This window comes from Entelurus aequoreus, linkage group LG15, assembly GCF_033978785.1.
Source record: "Entelurus aequoreus isolate RoL-2023_Sb linkage group LG15, RoL_Eaeq_v1.1, whole genome shotgun sequence".
In the NCBI taxonomy this organism is placed as follows: Eukaryota; Metazoa; Chordata; class Actinopteri; order Syngnathiformes; family Syngnathidae; genus Entelurus; species Entelurus aequoreus.
The window spans coordinates 25,064,901-25,084,902 of record NC_084745.1 but is presented as its reverse complement, the minus strand read 5'-3'; the positions used below and the strand labels follow the sequence as shown (position 1 = coordinate 25,084,902).

General features: G+C 42.1%; 1 protein-coding gene across 10 annotated transcripts in view; it reads right to left on the bottom strand.

Annotated features, from left to right (window-relative positions):
- sema5a (sema domain, seven thrombospondin repeats (type 1 and type 1-like), transmembrane domain (TM) and short cytoplasmic domain, (semaphorin) 5A) overlaps positions 1 to 20,002 on the bottom strand; it is a 476,735-nt gene that overhangs the window by 221,780 nt on the left and 234,953 nt on the right. For all 10 annotated transcript variants that reach the window (XR_009821170.1, XR_009821171.1, XM_062021096.1 and 7 more), the window contains one exon: positions 15,695 to 15,757. Coding sequence is in view for 8 of the 10 variants with exons in the window: in XM_062021096.1 (XP_061877080.1) it covers positions 15,695 to 15,757 (63 nt within the window). In the remaining 2 variants the exon portion in view is untranslated. The remainder of the gene's footprint in view (positions 1 to 15,694; positions 15,758 to 20,002) is intronic.

Below are 20,002 nucleotides of genomic sequence, written 5' to 3'. Positions count from 1 at the left end.
TAGTGGCAGTTTCATCGGGACACTGCGTTACGAGAAAACCAAAGAACCCAACAATCTGGATTCAGTTGATGTTTAACATCATTAAGAGTCAATATTGTTGCAACGATTGTTTTGTTTTGATGTCATGAAGGTGAAAAGAAGCGCACTGTCGACTGCAACCAGCAGAGGCGCTGTTCAACCTACACAAGTTTGTGTTCTGACATCAGCTGTGTGGCGATGAGTTCCAGTCACGCTATGGAAACTAAATACAACAGTGCCATCTGAATTCAGGAAATCAGAACATCCTTAGGTTGTCCCTCCTCAGTTTGTTTGTTTGTGGACTTCAGCTCTGCCTTCAACACCATCCTCCCTGGACTGCTACGAGACAAGCTCTACCAGCTCAGCGTGCCCGACTCCCTCTGCAGTTGGATCAATGACTTCCTGACAGACCGAAGACAGCACGTGCGGCTGGGGAAGATTGTCTCGGACAGTCGAACCCCAAACACTGGTACTCAAGGCTGTGTACTCTCCCCCTGGCTCTTCTCCCTGTATACAAACTGCTGCACCTCCAGTCACCAATCCGTAAAACTGCTCAAGTTTGCGGATGACACCACCCTCATCGGGCTCATCTCGAATGGCGATGAGTCCGCCTACAGGAGAGAGGTGGACCGGCTGACGTCCTGGTGCAGCCTCAACAACCTGGAGCTGAACGCCCAGAAAACAGTGGAGATGATCATGGACTTCAGGAAAGTCACAGCCCCACCATCCCCCCTCACCCTGATTGACTCTTCCACCCCCGTCCCCATTATGGACTCCTTCCGTTTCTTGGGCACCACCATAACCCAGGACCTCAAGTGGGAGCCGACCATCAGCTCCCTCATCAAGAAGGCCCAGCAGAGGATGTACTTCCTGCGGCAGCTGAGGAAACTTAAGGTGCCGACCGAGATGCTGGTGCAGTTTTACTCAGCCATCATAGAGTCCATCCTGACCTCCTCCATCACAGTGTGGTTCCCCGGCGCCACAGTCCAGGATAAGAATAGACTGCAGCGCATCGTACGTGCTGCTGAGAAGGTGATTGGCTGCAAGCTCCCATCTCTCCAGGACTTGTTCTCCTACAGGACCAGGAGGCGTGTGGGTCGGATCACAGCTGACTCTTCTCACCCTGGACACAAACTATTCTCCCCTCTCCCCTCAGGCAGGAGACTACGCTCCATCCAGACCCACACCTCCCGCCACCTGAACAGTTTTTTCCCCTCGGCCATCAGGCAAATGAACAATAACACCTAACAGTAGCTCCTTGAATTCCTTGAATTCCTTTTAAGTCTATCTGATAGCTCAGTTACAGCTCTTTTTATTACCAAATATGTGTTATATGTGTTTTATGTTGCACGATTGCACCAAGAAAAATTCCTAGTTTGTGAACCCGTTCTCAAACAATGGCAATAAAACTATTCTAATTCTGATTCTGATACTTGATCTTTAATTGACGTAGGACATTTTGCCTACCGCTAATTACTTGTATAACTCATGCTGTGTAGTATACTTACAGTAATAGCAAATGCTTACCTGTGGATCTGATTTGCCAGTAATGGAGCAGCAAGCTGAAACATTCATAAAATCAACTTGTGTGTTTTTTTGTTTTAAGTGCCTAACCTACTGGATTAGTTTGTGGTACTAAAACTGTCAGAAAACCAACCCAATGGTTTCTTTTTCATCTTTGGCATACATCTTACTCACTGACAATTGTGTAATTTTACCCTGTTATTGTTGATCATTAAATGCAATCCAAAACACTACTGGTGTAGAATATAATGCAATATAAGCACACAGTACGTCACATTATGTAGGATATGGGGCTGTCACATGATCAAAACAATTCAAATCAGAGTAATATCAAGGTTGCTGTAGATAAATTTAGATTAATCACAAATAGTATTGTTTAATTTTGGATGAGCAAACAGGCATGTGGTGTTTGGATCTTAGTAAATCAGGCCCCAATTGTCAGGCAATATATATATATATATCCATCCATCCCATCCATCTTCTTCCGCTTATCCAAGGTCGGGTCGCGGGGGCAGCAGCCTAAGCAGGTAAGCCCAGAAGCCCAGACTTCCCTCTCCCCAGCCACTTCGTCCAGCTCCTCCCGGGGGATCCCGAGGCGTTCCCAGGCCAGCCGGGATACATAGTCTTCCCAACGTGTCCTGGGTCTTCCCCGTGGCCTCCTACCGGTCGGACGTGCCCTAAACACCTCCCTAGGGAGGCGTTCGGGTGGCATCCTGACCAGATGCCCGAACCACCTCATCTGGCTCCTCTCGATGTGGAGGAGCAGCGGCTTTACCTTGAGCTCCCCCCGGATGGCAGAGCCTCTCACCCTATCTCTAAATCTCTAAGAGAGAGCCCCGCCACCCGGCGGAGGAAACTCATTTCGGCCGCTTGTACCCGTGATCTTGTTCTTTCGGTCATAACCCAAAGCTCATGACCATAGGTGAGGATGGGAACGTAGATCGACCGGTAAATTGAGAGCTTTGCCTTCCGGCTCAGCTCCTTCTTCACCCACAACGGATCGATACAGCGTCCGTATTACTGAAGACGCCGCACCGATCCGCCTGTCGATCTCACGATCCAGTCTTCCCTCACTCGTGAACAAGACTCCGAGGTCCCCCGCAACCCGGAGATGGCACTCCACTCTTTTCCGGGCGAGAACCATGGACTCGGACTTGGAGGTGCTGATTCTCATCCCAGTCACTTCACACTCAGCTGCGAACCTATCCAGTGAGAGCTGAAGATCCTGGCCAGATGAAGCCATCTGGACCACATCGTCTGCAAAAAGCAGAGACCTAATCCTGCAGCCACCAAACCAGATCACCTCAACGCCTTGACTGCCCCTAGAAATTCCGTCCATAAAAGTTATGAACAGAATCGTGACAAAGGGCAGCCTTGGCGGAGTCTAACCCTCACTGGAAACGTGTCCGACTTACTGCCGGCAATGCGGACCAAGCTCTGGCACTGATCATACAGGGAGCGGACCGCCACAATCAGACAGTCCGATACCCCATACTTTCTGAGCACTCCCCACAGGACTTCCCGAGGGACACGGTCGAATGCCTTCTCCAAGTCCACAAAACACATGTAGACTGGTTGGGCAAACTCCCATGCACCCTCAAGGACCCTGCCGAGAGTATAGAGCTGGTCCACAGTTCCACGACCAGGACGAAAACCACACTGTTCCTCCTGAATCCGAGGTTCAACTATCCGGTGTAGCCTCATCTCCAGTACACCTGAATAGACCTTATTGGGAAGGCTGAGGAGTGTGATCCCACGATAGTTAGAATACACCCTCCGGTTCCCCTTCTTAAAGAGAGGAACCACCACCCCGGTCTGCCAATCCAGAGGTACCGCCCCCGATGTCCACGCGATGCTGCAGAGTCTTGTCAACCAAGACAGCCCCACAGCATCCAGAGCCTTAAGGAACTCCGGGCGGATCTCATCCACCCCCGGGGCCTTGCCACCGAGGAGCTTTTTAACTACCTCAGCAACCTCAGCCCCAGAAATAGGAGAGCCCACAACAGATTCACCAGGCATTGATTCCTCATAGGAAGACGTGTTGGTGGGATTGAGGAGGTCTTCGAAGTATTCCCTCCACCGATCCACAACATCCACAGTCGAGGTCAGCAGAACACCATCCTCACCATACACGGTGTTGATAGTGCACTGCTTCCCCCTCCTGAGGCGGCGGATGGTGGTCCAGAATCGCTTCGAAGCCATCCGGAAGTCGTTTTCCATGGTTTCCCCGAACTCCTCCCATGTCCGAGTTTTTGCCTCCGCGACCGCTGAAGCCGCACACCGCTTGGCCTGTCGGTACCTGTCCGCTGCATCAAGAAGCCAAAAGAACCCGATAGGACTCCTTCTTCAGCTTGACGGCATCCCTCTCCGCCGGTGTCCACCAACGGGTTCTAGGATTACCGCCACGACAGGCACCAACTACCTTGCGGCCACAGCTCCAATCAGCCGCCTCGACAATAGAGGTGCGGAAAATGGTCCATTCGGACTCAATGTCCAGCACCTCCCTCGTGACATGTTCAAAGTTCTTATATATATATATATATATACATACACACAATTGGGGCCTGATTTACTAAGCTCCAAATACCACATGCTAAACAGTGTGTGTAATTCGTAAAATAGCATGCACTATAGTGGGCGTGATGTGTACGATTTATTACCATTGCACATGCTATCCATTACTGGTGCAGGCTACCTATTAAAGGAGGGGTTGCATGTACTACACAGCTTTTACCGTTGAGACACTGGGTCATTTATGATATCATGCTCCTACCTCGGGGCGTTTTGCTATGTTTTCACACAAGCAGCAGATATGTACCACATTCAACGTGCATTTTAGAAGCAGTCCGGTGCATCCACAACAGTTTTTTTGTTGCAGATGCACTCATGGGAGTGAGGCTGCACTTACTGTGCTCAAAACCACCAAAATACATACTTCCAATAAGTTTTTTGATATTGTAGATATGTTAATAATATAATTTTTTTAATCAGCCCCTTAACTCACCAAGCACGCGGCTATAAAATGATAAAAGGATGTCGCTGAATCGGCGATCTCATACTTTCTATGTCTGACAGACCATGCAATTTATGTTGACACACACGCCCACGTATAGGACGGCGAATTCTCTGTTCCTTGTCTGTCTTTGCAGCGCGAGCACTAATCGTATTTTTCAGGCATGCTAATAAAAAGCAAAATATTTCTCGCAAAACGGTGATGAGTGGTGATAAATCACACTGAGCATGTGTATAATATATCCAACAGAGGGTGGTCTCTAGTTGTCATGGATCCATGCCACTGGATCAAGGCCCCTCTCTGCCAAGGACCGTGTGGTGGCTGCAGGCGCATCAGTCTCCCCACGCTAAAAGACGTCACGCGCAGGCGTCCTCCCGAATGGGAACCCATCCATTCTGAGGACAGTCATACTCGACTACGAGTGACTGCCGATGGTGATGGTGTGACCGCTTTGCTAATCAGACAGACAAAATGGATTCTGCTCACCTAACAGACGCAACACGTTTAGGAAATCAGCTTTGTGTGTTTTATACACGCCAACCTTTGGTAAATCAGGCCATTTGTGTGTTTATTAGATTATAAATACTGTGCGACAGTGGTTGCAGAAAATCAACGTCTGTTATGTCAAAAGTTCAAAGCTTGATGAAAACCCTTAGAGACCCACAATTAAGGGCAGCATGGTGTAGGCTCCAGCACCCCCCGCAACTCCGAGAGGGACACGCGGTAGAAAATGGATGGATGGATGGAATTCTCTATCCATGTCTAAAATAAACATGCCTGTTTTTTGCATCCACACATACAGCAACTATGTTGCCAGTCTTTACTCAGAAATATCATGCAAAAGTACAGTATGTCCATTTACTTACACAAAAACTTCTGCCATTCCATTAGCTCAGGGGTCGGCAACCCGCGGCTCCGGAGCCGCATGCGGCTCTTTGACCACTCTGATGCGGCTCAGCTGCATACTTGCCGACCCTCCTGATTTTCCCAGGAGACTTATGGATCTCAGTGCCTCTCCTAGATAACTCCCAGGGCAAATATAATCCTATTTTCACTCTAATTACTAAATTAAGGGCATGCCCTAATTGCACTGCAGTAATTGTCCTCTATAGGATTTACAACATGTGCACATGTTGTATGTAGCTTTTACATGCACACGTAGGAGACAGCAAAACATACTTAGTCATCAGCCACACAGCTTACACTGACTGTAGCCGTATAAAACAACTTTAACACTGTTACGTTACAAATATGCGCCACACTGTGAACCCACACCAAAAAAGAATGAAAAACACATTTCTGGAGAACATCCCACCGTAACACAACATAAACACAACACAACCAATACCCAGAATACCATGCAGCCCTAACTCTTCCGGTCTGATTATACACCCCCGCTACCACCAAACCCCCCCCACACATCAACCCCCCCCCCTCCGTGCTCGGTTGAGCGGAAGAGTTAGTGCTGCATGGGATTCTGGGTATTTGTTGTGTTGTGTTTATATTGTGTTACAGTGCAGATGTTCTCCAGAAATGTGTTTGTTATTCTTTTTTGGTGTGGGTTCAAAGTGTGGCGCATATTTGTAACGTAACAGTGTTAAAGTTGTTTTATACGGCTACCGTCAGTGTAAGCTGTTTTGCTGCTGACCTAGTACGCCTTGCTGTCACTTACGTGAGCAAGCTGAAGCTGCATTCTACATGTGGTCGAGCAGGTACACTATTCGGGCAGGCTGTAGAGGGCGCCAAAAGCAGTGCCATCACGCCCTGATATTCGGGAGTCTCCCGGAAATAATGAGAGAATTAGCAAGTATGACGCTATCAAGCACCATTCATTCAAAACTCGCGGGCCGCACTAACTTTAAACTGTCATATTAAAGTGCGGGCCGGGGCGTGTGTCTGAGACCCCTGGTTAACATAGCACAAAGCAATTTAAGCTTTGTATGCGGTGTTATTCATTTTAAATTTAAATTTTTTTTTTGTGGCTCCCATTATTTTCTTTAATTTGTGAAACTTGCCAAAATGGCTCTTTGAGTGGTAAAGGTTGCCGACCCCTGCATTAGCTCATATATCAGTGCAGTCAAACCATGACTATTTTAATCGGATTAACCACAAGGTTGGTGTATTCATTTCAATTAATCACAATTAATTTAATTGTGTTTCTTTTTCAATGCAAAGATTTACTTTTTAAAAAAAAAAAGTACCAGTGATTGTCACACACACACTAGGTGTGGTGAGATTATCCTCCGCATTTGACCCATCACCCTCACCCCCTGGGAGGTGAGGGGAGCAGTGAGCAGCAGCGGGGGCCACGCCCGGGAATACTTTTTGGTGATTTAACCCCCAATTCCAACCCTTGATGCTGAGTGGGAGGTGAGGGGAGCAGTGAGCAGCCACTTTTTATATATACACATTTAAAATCATGCTCATGTTAACTCATATATGTGGATCTGTGACCCCTTTTCTGTTATTAATGCGCTACTTTAAGATGTACAACTTCCTTTCTCCAGAGTATACATACAACTTATTACCGTGTACTGCTTAGTCATGTCATTTTCTGCACAAATATCCAATAGAGAGTTTAGAGTTTTCCATTTTAATATATTTGGGACTTATTGGTTCTGCAGATACTACTGCCAGCCTCTCTACCGCATCAACTGCACTTTTACGTACGAAATGTGTACCCAGAGAGGTTTTAGGGATTTTGAGTCATTGAAGATTGGTTAATTGCGTTAAAAAATCAGATTTATAATGAGGGATTAAAGCCTTATTTTAAACCCAACATGTGTAGGAAACAATGTTAAGAAGATCAATGTTTTTCGTCAGCCTATGCAACCCTTCTTTTAAACACTCAATATTGTGTTGGTTTGATATTAACCAAACCAATGGAAACAATTTCCACATTTTGACTTATTTCTGGCAAAACTGAGTTTTAAAAGGCAGGATTGTAAAAGGGATATAAAAAGAATGTAAACAGTAGAAATGTTCCAATTTTGGCTTCAGATCCGATTTCGAGATAACTAAAATGTTTAACAGCAAGTAACTAAAGTAAACACAAGAACATGTTTATAAAGACTAACTTATTAAAATTTGAATTTGTTAGCAATGTTGCAAATCATATGGTGTTATAAATGTGTTATTCAATGCTAATATAAGTTTACAATCAAAATAAAGTGGCTAGTGTACTTACATAACAAAGGCAAAAAACTAATATTGGCTCCCATTTAAAACATTTGGGGTTTCCCCTCAAAGCCTTCCTGTATCCAGAGACTTACTCCCTGAGTTGGTAAACAATAACAAGAATGACCCAAAAAACATTTGTAATAATAACAAGTAATAGGTATATGACAAGACTTTCAAATGCGAAATATCTCAAAGCAATTCGACGCCATTTTAAAGACTTGAGAAAAAACTTTCTAACAGTACTTGAACCATTGTGATAGGCCAAATATTAAGGGAGCTACGGATTTTTGAAGTTAAAGGATCAGTCACTTTTTTGTCTTGAATTAACCATTAGAACAAATGTGTGACCTATATTTTATGAAATTAACTTCAAAACATCATAGCTCCCACATTATTTAAATGAATGAAATAAAAAAACTAATGGATTAGTTAGTAACCCAAAGAAAATCCATACATTCATCCATTTTCTACCGCTTGCCCCTCGAGGAGTTGCGGCAAGAGCCTACTTACAGTAGACATACCGTTTTGAATACAAACTGAATGGTTTAAAAACATCATAAGACGTGATTTAGAGTGAATAATTGTGCATTGGTATGATACAATCTGACCATAGTTGAGTTTTTTTAGCTGAAATGTTACACAATTTTCTTGAGAGTTTCATGGTGGCAGCCTCGGACAGACATTTTTAGCTAGCACAAAAAACATGTTTCAATGCTCAGGTTGACTTCATATTTCAGAATTATAAGGACAGATACATATACAAAACATTTTAAACTATAAGTAAAGAGTTGCAAACTTACCTTTGGGTATAATTTTATATGATCCTGAGATGTAACATTTTGCGTGTTGAGTTCTTTGCACTTCCCAAAATCAGATCCAGAAATTTCAAAGTCAAGGCACTTCTGTGAAGTGTGAACTGCGGAATCAACCTCTGTGCTTTCCTTTATATACTAATACTACACTAGGTATCAATGGTCAATATCTGGAGGGATCACCTCTACTTTATATAGTGACTTTACCGATTAGCTTCTTGTTTCGTCCTGCTCGGTGCGTGGTTGTCTCATCCTGAGCCAATCCTTTTCTCTAGTCCTCCAGTAATAGTAACAGTTGGAAGAAAGTTTAAATTCCGCCATGGTTGTGAGGATTAGTATCTTAGAAGCGGCTCTGTACTGTAGCTAGAGGATGTGTTCTATGGAGCCTGCTCTCAAATTCGAGCCGGTGTTCTTGCAAGACATGCACCCTCCTGGTATTCTTGCAGCTCCTGCATGTGTGTAACAAGAAATCTGGTAATGAGTGTGCCTCCCTTTCCAAGGAACCTTTGACAAGAGTACAAGAGTACAATCTTTAGCCATGTGTCCCAGATCCAACCATCGAACTTGTCTGTAGTCTGCAGCATATGGTACATTTTCCACCCTGTTAGACCCAACAGATCAGCTGGTGGTGATATATTGTGACACCGTCTGTCAGTAACAAAGCCCAAGATATGACTTCATCGCGATGTCGAGGGTGTGCTCAGATTGTGATGTCACCGATCATCTCTAATTTAAAGTCGAGTAATATTTACAAGCTGGTCTTTGTGTTGACGTCTCATGTCTGCAAATAGCCGGGGATAGGACTGGGATTGGTTTGTCATTGCAAAGCTAATTTGGGGAAATAATAATTGGGTGAGCTGGAGCCTATCCCAGCTCTGGAGTGACTGCTAGTCCGTCACAGGGTACTCTAACATTTTTGATTGGACTAGGACGTGAACAACAGAATCATGAGCGTAATGTCTTCATCTTTTATGGAGGACATGGCCACTCAGAATGACAGAGGTTTCTTTGTGATGGACGCCAATCCCAGGGTTCCTCTGATCCGAAAGCACCCCAAAAAGAAAATTGTAATCTGCAACCAAGGCTTTCTTTACAACATCAGAATCCCGCGTGATGAGCTAAACGTACAAACCTTCAGTCTTACACCCTCCGAGCACGAGCGGATCCTCGCGAACGCAACGGGCCCGAGTATCATTGAAAGAGATTTGGAGGTCTTTAAAAAAACAGCGAGAAAAAAGAAAGAAGACATAAAGGCTGCGGAGGAGCGAAAGCGTCAGATCATTGAGAAGAACCTTTTTGCTGTCAGGGTGGAGGAGGACAATGAGCAACAGGCTCGGAGGAAGGCCCGTGACCGCTATCATCGCATAAGAGAAAAAGGCATGATGGAGAACGACTGTCAAATCAAAAACCTGGACAGGTGGATACTAAACAGTAGGATCCAAACGGAGCGCGACAAGCAGCTCCTGTGGAAAAAGCACTGCGAGTCCGTGGAGGACACCAGAGAGAAGGCCGAGTTCGATCGGGTGCTCAAGTGTACCCAGGGGGCGCTGCTCAAACACGAGGAGCGCGAGAAGCTCCGCTTTGCGGACGCTCACCACCATTTAGAAGGCATCAAGGAGCAGGTGCGGGAACGCGAGCAGGCAATTCTAGCCCGGCGGCGGGAGAAACAAAACGAGCTCAGCAACGAGCAGGACAAGATCGAGGACAAATGTCAGATGCTGACTGAGTTCAAGGAGGAGAGGCTTAAAGAACTCAAAGCTTGTGGGATCCCGGCAAAATACTGCAGGTTTGTGAGGAGGAAAACCAAAGAAGACGAAGCGAACCCTAGTCAATACCAATATCGCGCATATGACACATATGAGCAATTGCCACGATGGACAACACGCGGCGTTAAAGCAAACACAACACAGGAAGAGCCACAAAGTCTAAATCCTTTCCCACTATTACCACCAATCACCACAAAGGACACACCTGAAGTAGACACAAACTGAAAGCCCTTCATTCTTTCACATCTTTCTTTCACCATTCTTCTCCTCAACAAGTGACACGATTTGATGGAAAAGTAGATAAAATACGATTATGTAAAAGTATGAGCAGTGTTCATTGCACAGGGTTAAAATGTACAGAACGTGTGCTCTGCAAGTGTGGAATTGTAACAGTTAATTAATCAAAACGATTACCAGCCACAAAATGAGGTACCCCTGCACAATTTACAAGTTGTATTAACCATTATTTATTTTCGAAGATAATGATACTAAATTTGGATTGATTGAACAGTATTTAACTACACTGCAACATGCAGAGGTGCACCTATAATACCTCTGACACCATCATAAATAACAAAAGTAAATAAAATACGAAATATTAATACTAATATATACAAATACATTTGTAGTATTGGGAATTGGGTAAACCCCAAATTACAACCCAATACTTAGAAAATGTACTGTAAATATGAACACCTGCCAACTATGCCTAAAATAATGAAATGTTAATATGATGAGTCTGGAAGTCTACCAACCAAGGTGTTTATTTCTGGTTTAGTCAGCGTTCAATTTTACAACAACAGGACTTGAAGTCATTCTTTGCATATATTTGAAAATACACAACAGTCAAATTTGATCTCATTTGAGTGCAATACTAAAGGGAAACTCTCCATTTTTATTTTATTTACAATCTACCTGTGAGACAAGAACACGTCTTTCTCTTTTTATGCATTCAAATAAATGCTAGCATGTGGTGGCTAACAATGCAGGTAATGGGGATTCGATCTGTTGCGCTTATAAAGACCTCTTAAAAAACCCAACGTTTTATAAACATGCTATGAGTATACACACGTTTGTATATGTAATGTAACAGGCACATTCACAATAACATGTAATATTTATGTATTTTGGTCCTTTTAAGCATGGCTGCAACTATTATATTTGGTTGAAATCATTTACAGAGCACTTTGCAACATTTGTTATTTCCTTCAACAACAATGACTGCTGAACAAATGATGATCCAGAACCTTCTATTTCTGAGCCTGAACATAAAGAGCATGCGATACACGTTTTAGACACTGTGCTAGGCAGATCCAGCTTTAGTGAAATACTAAGCATCAAGTAGCAGTATTGCTCAGTGCTAAAAGACAAACATAATACAACTTACTGTACAAAGTCTGCTCTCACTGGGATGCCAACTGGAGGTTTATATCTTTCAGCACAAGACTTGTTTTCCCCATATAGAAAATGAATCATCATAATCCTCACTCCTTAGATCAGGGGTGCTCATTATGTTGATCGCGAGCTACCGGTCGATTGCGGAGGGTGTGTCCGTCGATCGCCAGCCAGGCATTAAAAAAATAGTCCTAAAAATGAGCGATCATAAATCTTCACTATGACGTCACTTTCGTCACTTGATTGACATTCACGGCACCCGAGGGTCTTCTGAGATGACGCTGGCTGCTGCCAGCTCATTAAAATTACCGACAGGAAGGCGAGAAACACTTTATTTCAACAGACTCTGGCGTCGTACCTGTCGTCAAAACTCCAAAGACCGACTGCACAGTTGCACAATAAAAGCTCTGCTTCATCCTGCCTACGCTAACAAAATAAGAGTCTCAGAAAGCTGGCGTGCACAAGCTAGCAAGCTACGGAGTTTGCCGCCAATGTATTTCTTGTAAAGTGTATACAAAGGAGTACGGAAGCTGGACAAATAAGATGCCAAAAACCAACCACTTTCATGTGGTATTGGACAGAAAGGAGGACTTTTTCTCTCCTCCATTCGAAAATTCGGACGTTATCAGCACCACTGTCTGATTCCTAGCAATGCAAGTCATCAGAATCAGTTAATACACCAACTTATATTCTTGTCTTCATGAAAGAAAGGAATCTATATGTGTTAAACATGCTTGTATTATCTTTAAACACCTTTAACTTATTAAAAATATTAACTATATGTGTTAAACATGCTTGTATTATCTTTAAACACCTTTAACTCATTAAAAAATATTAACTATATGTGTTAAACATGCTTGTATTATCTTTAAACACCTTTAACTTGTTAACAATATTAACTATATGTGTTAAACATGCTTGTATTATATTTAACCACCTTTAAGTTGTTAACAATATTAACTATATGTGTTAAACATGCTTGTATTATCTTTAAACACCTTTAACTTATTACCAATATTAGCTATATGTGTTAAACATGCTTGTATTATCTTTAAACACCTTTAACTTGTTAACAATATTAACTATATGTATGAAACATTCTTGTATTATCATTAAACACCTTTAATTTATTAACACTATTAACTATATGTGTAAAACATGGTTGCATTATCATTAAACACCTTTAACTTGTTAACAATATTTACTATATGTGTTAAACATGCTTGCTAGTACAAATTTTTACCAACTCAGAGGCGATGCAGCAGCTTAGTATGCCGTGTTCTAAACGTTCCTTGTTCTTAGCTCGCACAATAACATTGTCGCTAGTACCTGGTTACTATGCAGGTAATGGCACGTAAATGGAGTGTTGTCGTTTTTTAAAATGTTTTTTAAAGGGCTTTATATAATGTGTGTATTCCCTGCTGGCTGGCCCTCCGCAGTGGTCGCATTTAAGCATTTCACGCTTGAATGCGCCATCGTGAGTAGCAACCGGACCGCTGTTTTCAGAGTTCAACTGCGTTTGCGTTGTTTTCGTCACTACTATACAACTATACTCATGACCTAGAACACATATCCTAGTTTATTCAGAACATCAACATTTTCGGATCAAAAAGCTCATACAAAATTTGGCACGTTTAAACTCGACAAAATTCTCCAGCAAAAAATCTACAGTCAGTAAATACTTCATTGGAATTTGTTCTAAAGTGTAAGCCATACATGTATCTGTCAAAGTATATTTTAAAATGATAGACTTGCACACTGATTTTTTCTCCTTCTGGTCGAGTCGGACCAATCTTGTTTACTCAGAATTTCCTTCGCTTCCTACGCTACTTTCATGAATTTGATCAATTAGAAATACACCTTAACCTATTCATCTGTTTCTTTGTTTAACAAGCTTTCCAACGATACTAACCTTTTTAAAATGGGGTGAATATTAAGAAATGTATGATATTTTTAACAAAAAGCTCACACGTAAAATCTTGCGCCTCATTGACTTTGTTGTGAAGAGGTTGACCATAAATTTGTGCATTTTCACCAGGCAAAAAAAATTCATAACTTTCTTAATATTTATCACAGAAAAATTATACTTATATCACTGAAATCGTCTTAACAAGACCTGTCTGATAAAACTGGTTTCATTTAAATCAATTATTTTCAAAATGTTACACACATACCTAATTTATGGCTGTATAGATGACTCTAATTAGCTACATTGTTAGCCACCTCGTATACAATACACAAAAAAGAGAAACATGTATGTGTTCTTGTCTCACATAGGGAGTGTGAATGATAGGCAATATTCCAAAAGAAAAGTCCAGTTCCACCTTTAATGCCTATTCATATTGAGAAGTTGTTGTAACATCTTTCTTATTTGAAAAACTCATACAATATGCTTTTTTGGCAAAATGTCATTGCTGATGCAGTGTTTTCTAGGGTTATAAAGGGTATTTTTAAATACATGTCCTATCCCTTTTATTTATACAATTATTGTGTGTTTGCTGTGCCTGTCTTTTGTGAGAACATAAACATATTTTTTGGAATCTCTACAATGATGTCAAAACTAAGGCTTCTGGCACAGAACCAAAGTCTCAGAAGAAGCTACTGGTGAACCTCTTCATTGCTATGCTAAAAGAATGTGACTTAGACATCTACTAGCTGCCAGTACAAGATCAATTAATCTTGTGTTAGCTTCATAAAGGAGGGGTAAAATAACATAAGAACTATGGCAACATTACATACAATAATACATATTAAAATACATTTTTAATATTTGATAATTTTTCAACATTTAAAAAGTATTTAAGGGCAACTTAGCTGCTAAAAAGGTAAAAAAAAAAAAAGTAAAATAGAATTGTATTTAAACCTAACAGACATCAGTTTTATTTAGGAATAATAACAAGTCACATAACAATTTGTCACATAACAAGCCGCAAGCGAGGTTATTCTATAATAAAAATGGCTGATTTTGAATGCTACCATTTAACTCTCCTCCTACTTTGGTCTGGACCGTGTGTGACAACAGCCTGAAAATACTGATTGACTAGTACACCGGCCAATGATTCCATGAAAAATGGCTGAAAAGTAGCCAATGTACAAAACCCAAAACCAGTGAAGTTGGCACATTGTGTAAATCGTAAATAAAAACAGAATACAATGATTTGGTAATCATTTTCAACTTATATTCAATTGGATGGACTGCAAAGACAAGATATGTAACATTCGAACAGGAAAACTTTGTTATTTTTTTCAAATATTAGCTCATTTGGAATTTGATGCATGGGTAACTTACACATCTGTGAAGGCACCATTGATGCTGAAAGGTACATACAGGTTTTGGAGCAACATATGTTGCCATCCAAGCAACGTTATCATGGACGCCCCTGCTTATTTCAGCAAGACAATGCCAAGCCACGTGTTACAGCAGCGGGCCTTCAGAGTAAAAGAGTGTGGGTACTAGACTGGCCTGCCTGTAGTCCAGACCTGTCTCCCATTGAAAATATGTGGCGCATTACGAAGCGTAAAATACAACAACGGAAACTGTTGAACAACTTAAGCTGTACATCAAGCAAGACTGGGAAAGAATTCCACCTGAAAAGCTTCAAAAATTACTGAGTACTGTTAAAAGGAAAGGCCATGTAAAAACAGTGGTAAAAATGCCCCTGTGCCAACTTTTTTGCAGTGTGTCGCTGCCATTAAATTCAAAGTTAATGATTATTTGCAAAAAAAAATATGTTTCTCATTTCGAACATTAAATATCTTGTCTTTGCAGTCTATTCAATTGAATATAAGTTGAAAAGGATTTGCAAATCATTGTATTCTGTTTTTATTTACGAATTACACAACGTGCCAACTTCACTGGTTTTGGGTTTTGTACTTTCTTTACATAAACTTAAGCCTACAACCTGACTGACCAGTTGACACAAACCAGGCCGCGCTGTGTATATTATCAATTTGACACTTCAAACGCTTGGACTTCACTGACGTACCTCAGACTTTCCTCGGCTGAAGCAGGCTCCCTTGGTGAACTCATCGCAGTGCCACTCAGCCTCCTGCGGAAAGGAAAGAAAAATATCATTAGACTCCCTGTAAACCATTTTTACATCAAGAAAAAGAAAACCATCATCCCATCAACGTCAGCCACTTGGGCAGAATCACTCAAAACGCTAACAAAACAATGTCAGACACACAAAACTGGCACACTCCCTACATGTGTGACAATCATTGGTACTTTAACTTTAACTTAGCTTTAATTTGCAATACATACATTTGTGCGTACAACAAATAATGAAAACTACACATAGTCTCTATCAAAAGTTTACATCCACCTGTAAAGAACAAAATGTCATGGCTGTCTTGAGTTTCCAAAAATTTCAACATTTCTTATTTTTTTGTGATAGAGTGATTGGAGCACATACTTGGTCACAAAAAAACATTCATGAAGTTTGGTTCTTTTATGAATTTATTATGGGTCTACTGAAAATGTGACCAAATCTGCTGGGTCAAAAGTATACATACAGCAATGTTAATATTTGGTTACATGTCCCTTGGCAAGTTTCACTGCAATAAGGCGCTTTTGGTAGCCATCCACAAGCTTCTGGCAAGCTTCTGGTTGAATTTGTGACCACTCCTCTTGACAAAATTGGTGCAGTTCAGCTAAATTTGTTGCTTTTCTGACATGGACTTGTTTCTTCAGCATTGTCCCAGGACTTAGGGAAGGCCATTCTAAAACCTTAATTGTAGCCTGATTTAGCCATTCCTTTACCACTTTTGACATGTGTTTGGGGTCATTGTCCTGTTGGAACACCCAACTGCGCCCAAGACCCAACCTCTGGGCTGATGATTGTAGGTTGTCTTGAAGAATTTAGCGGTAATCCTCCTTTTCCATTTTCCCATTTACTCCAAAACAGGCCCAGAGCATGATACTACCACCACTATGCTTGACGGTAGGGTGGTGTTCCTGGGATTAAAGGCCTCACCTTTTCTCCTCCCAACATATTGCTGGGTATTGTGGCCAAACAGCTCAATTTTTGTTTCATCTGACCACAGAACTTATCTTTGTCCATGTGACGTCCTGACTTAAACGTGTGGACAATGCTGAAGAAACAAGTCCATGTCAGAAAACCAACACATTTAGCTGAACTGCACCAATTTTGTCAAGAAGAGTGGTCACAAATTCAACCAGAAGCTTGCCAGAAGCTTGTGGATGGCTACCAAAAGCGCCTTATTGCAGTAAAACTTGCCAAGGGACATGTAACCAAATATTAACATTGCTGTATGTATACTTTTGACCCAGCAGATTTGGTCACATTTTCAGTAGACCCATAATAAATTCATAAAAGAACCAAACTTATTGTATGTTTTTTGTGACCAACAAGTATGTGCTCCAATCACTCTATCACACAAAAATAAGAGTTGTAGAAATGATTGGAAACTCAAGACAGTCCTGACATATTCTTTACAAGTGTATGTAAACTTTTGATCGCGACTGTATGAGTTTGATAAGTGGCTCCATCACTGATTTCTGCATGCAGATTGGTAGGCAGGATGGATTAAAGCAGAGGCTAGCAGTGTATGAATTTGTCATTATACCACCACCATGCTGTGTCCCACATGTGAACACACAAACACGTTTCTGAGCCATGTTAAATACAGACACGGAATCCAATTAAAGCGCAGACCTCGAGAACCGGGGGAGGCGAAAAGTGCACAGAGCAGCATGCCAATTTGATTTATGCACGAGGGAGGGTTAAAAAAAATCAAAGCATAACACACAAGGAGTAGGATGTCAACGTGATTTAAATGTGAGGCAGAAAGGTGGGGCGGGAGAGGGATCAACTCACAGAAGCATGCTCCTATATGCTTGTGGCTATTCTCATTCATTCAGGCCATTGTATTCTCAGGGTTTGGAATCAAACGCAACCGGACTGTGCAGTTAGTCTTCCAAGACGTTTCGCATCTCATCCGAGCAGGCTTCATCAGTTCATGCTCACAGACATAGAGAGGCATCTCTAGTGCCCGGTGCAGGAGCCAATGTTTTTATAAGAGGGGACATGGCCAGACAAGAATGGTTTTTGCTTTATTGTGATGCAAAACGACAGCTGTTAAAGACACAAAGAAGTGAGACTTCTGCCAACTCAACAACAGTCGTTGGGATGGAACAATCAAACAGGCTGAGCATACAGATACTGTAAATCAGTAGAATTTACGTTTATTTCAGAAAAAAAAACGTTGCAGGTGTGCATAGGGGTACTTGTAATGCAGATTTTCGAAGGTCAGTTCAGTAATTGAAGGAACAATTAACATTGAGGAAATCCCATAGTTACAGCAATACATCCATAAATACCAAGTATTCTACTTTTTAGATAGAACCCTTTTTAAACCAGTTGATCTGCCGTTTTTCTGCTCTGGCCTCCTTCCACACACCCCACCTCTCCTGCCGAGAGAGGATACCAGGTGGCCACGGATCATTTCCGGAGAGGTACCAGTGTGGATGAGGTGCTAGTTGACCCGAGTTGCGGACGGCAAGCTGTGCAGTAGACGTCTCTGTGTCGCTGATCTGGCTGAGCCAGGGAGAAGACCCCACTATGACTATCCGTTGGCTTCCCGATGAACTGGACTCCCACATTATCTATTACCTTAATAATTCAATAATTATACCAATTTGACATCAATTGCAGCCGAGTGTTCCTACATATGCGTTATCCTCTCAAGTTTCTTATATTTCCCTAGCTGGGGTCTTTTGAGTTTTTCCTTGCCCGGATATGGGTTTGTATCGGGGTGTAGTTTGGGAAGCCCTTTGAGACACTTGTGATTAAAGGCCTACTGAAATGATTTTTTTAAATTTAAACGGGAATAGCAGATCCATTCTATGTGTCATACTTGATCATTTTGCGATATTGCCATATTTTTGCTGAAAGGATTTAGTAGAGAAAATCGACGATAAAGTTCGCAACTTTTGCTCGCTGATAAAAAAAAGCCTTGCCTGTACCGGAAGTAGCGTGACGTCACAGGAGCTAGTATTCCTCACAATTCCCCATTGTTTACAATGGAGCGAGAGAGATTCGGACCGAGAAAGTGACGATTACCCCATTAATTTGAGCGAGGATGAATGATTCGTAGATGAGGAACGTTACAGTGAAGGACTTGAGAGGCAGTGATGGACGTATCTTTTTTCGCTCTGACCGTAACTTAGGTACAAGCTGGCTCATTGGATTCCACACTCTCCTTTTTCTATTGTGGGTCACGGATTTGTATTTTAAACCACCTCGGATACTATATCCTCTTGAAAATGAGAGTCGAGAACGCGAAATGGACATTCAGGGCCTTTTATCTCCACGACAATACATTGGCGAAATGCTTTAGCTACGAGCTAACGTGATAGCATCGTGCTTTATCTGCATATAGAAACGAAAAAAATAAACCCCTGACTGGAAGGATAGATAGAAAATCAACAATACTATTAAACCGTGGACATATAAATACACGGTTAATGCTTTCCAGGCTGGCGAAGGTTAAAAATGCTGTGCTAACGACGCCATTGAAACTAACTTAGCAACTTAGCAACCGGACCGCACAGAGCTATGCTAAAAACATTAGCTCTCCACCTACGCCAGCCAGCTCTCATCTGCTCATCAACACCCGTGCTCACCTGCGTTCCAGCGATCGGCAGAAGGACGAAGGACTTCACCCGATGCGTTTGGCGGCCCGGAGACGTAGGAAGTCAAGGTGAGGTCGGCGGCTAGCGCGTCTGCTCTCCAACAAAGTCCTCCTGGTTGTGTTGCTGTAGTCCGCTGCTAATACACCGATCCCACCTACAACTGTCTTCTTTGCAGCCTTCATTGTTCATTAAACAAATTGCAAAAGATGTCCAGAATACTGTGGAATTATGAAATGAAAACAGAGCTTTTTGTATAGGATTCTACGGGGTACCATAACTTCCGTTACTCTGACTTCGTCACGCGCATACGTCATCATACCGCGACGTTTCAACCGGATATTTCCCGGGAAATTTTAAATGTCACTTTATAAGTTAACCCGGCCGTATTTGCATGTGTTGCAATGTTAAGATTTCATCATTGATATATAAACTATCAGACTGCGTGGTCAGTAGTAGTGGGTTTCAGTAGGCCTTTAAGGGGTACATAAATATATTTTGATTGATTGATTGAGAGGATTACACAATTTACTTTCCTATAGTACCGTATTTTTCGGAATATAAGTCGCTCCTTAGTATAAGTTGCACCGGCCGAAAATGCATAATAAAGAAGGAAAAAAACATATATAAGTCGCACTGG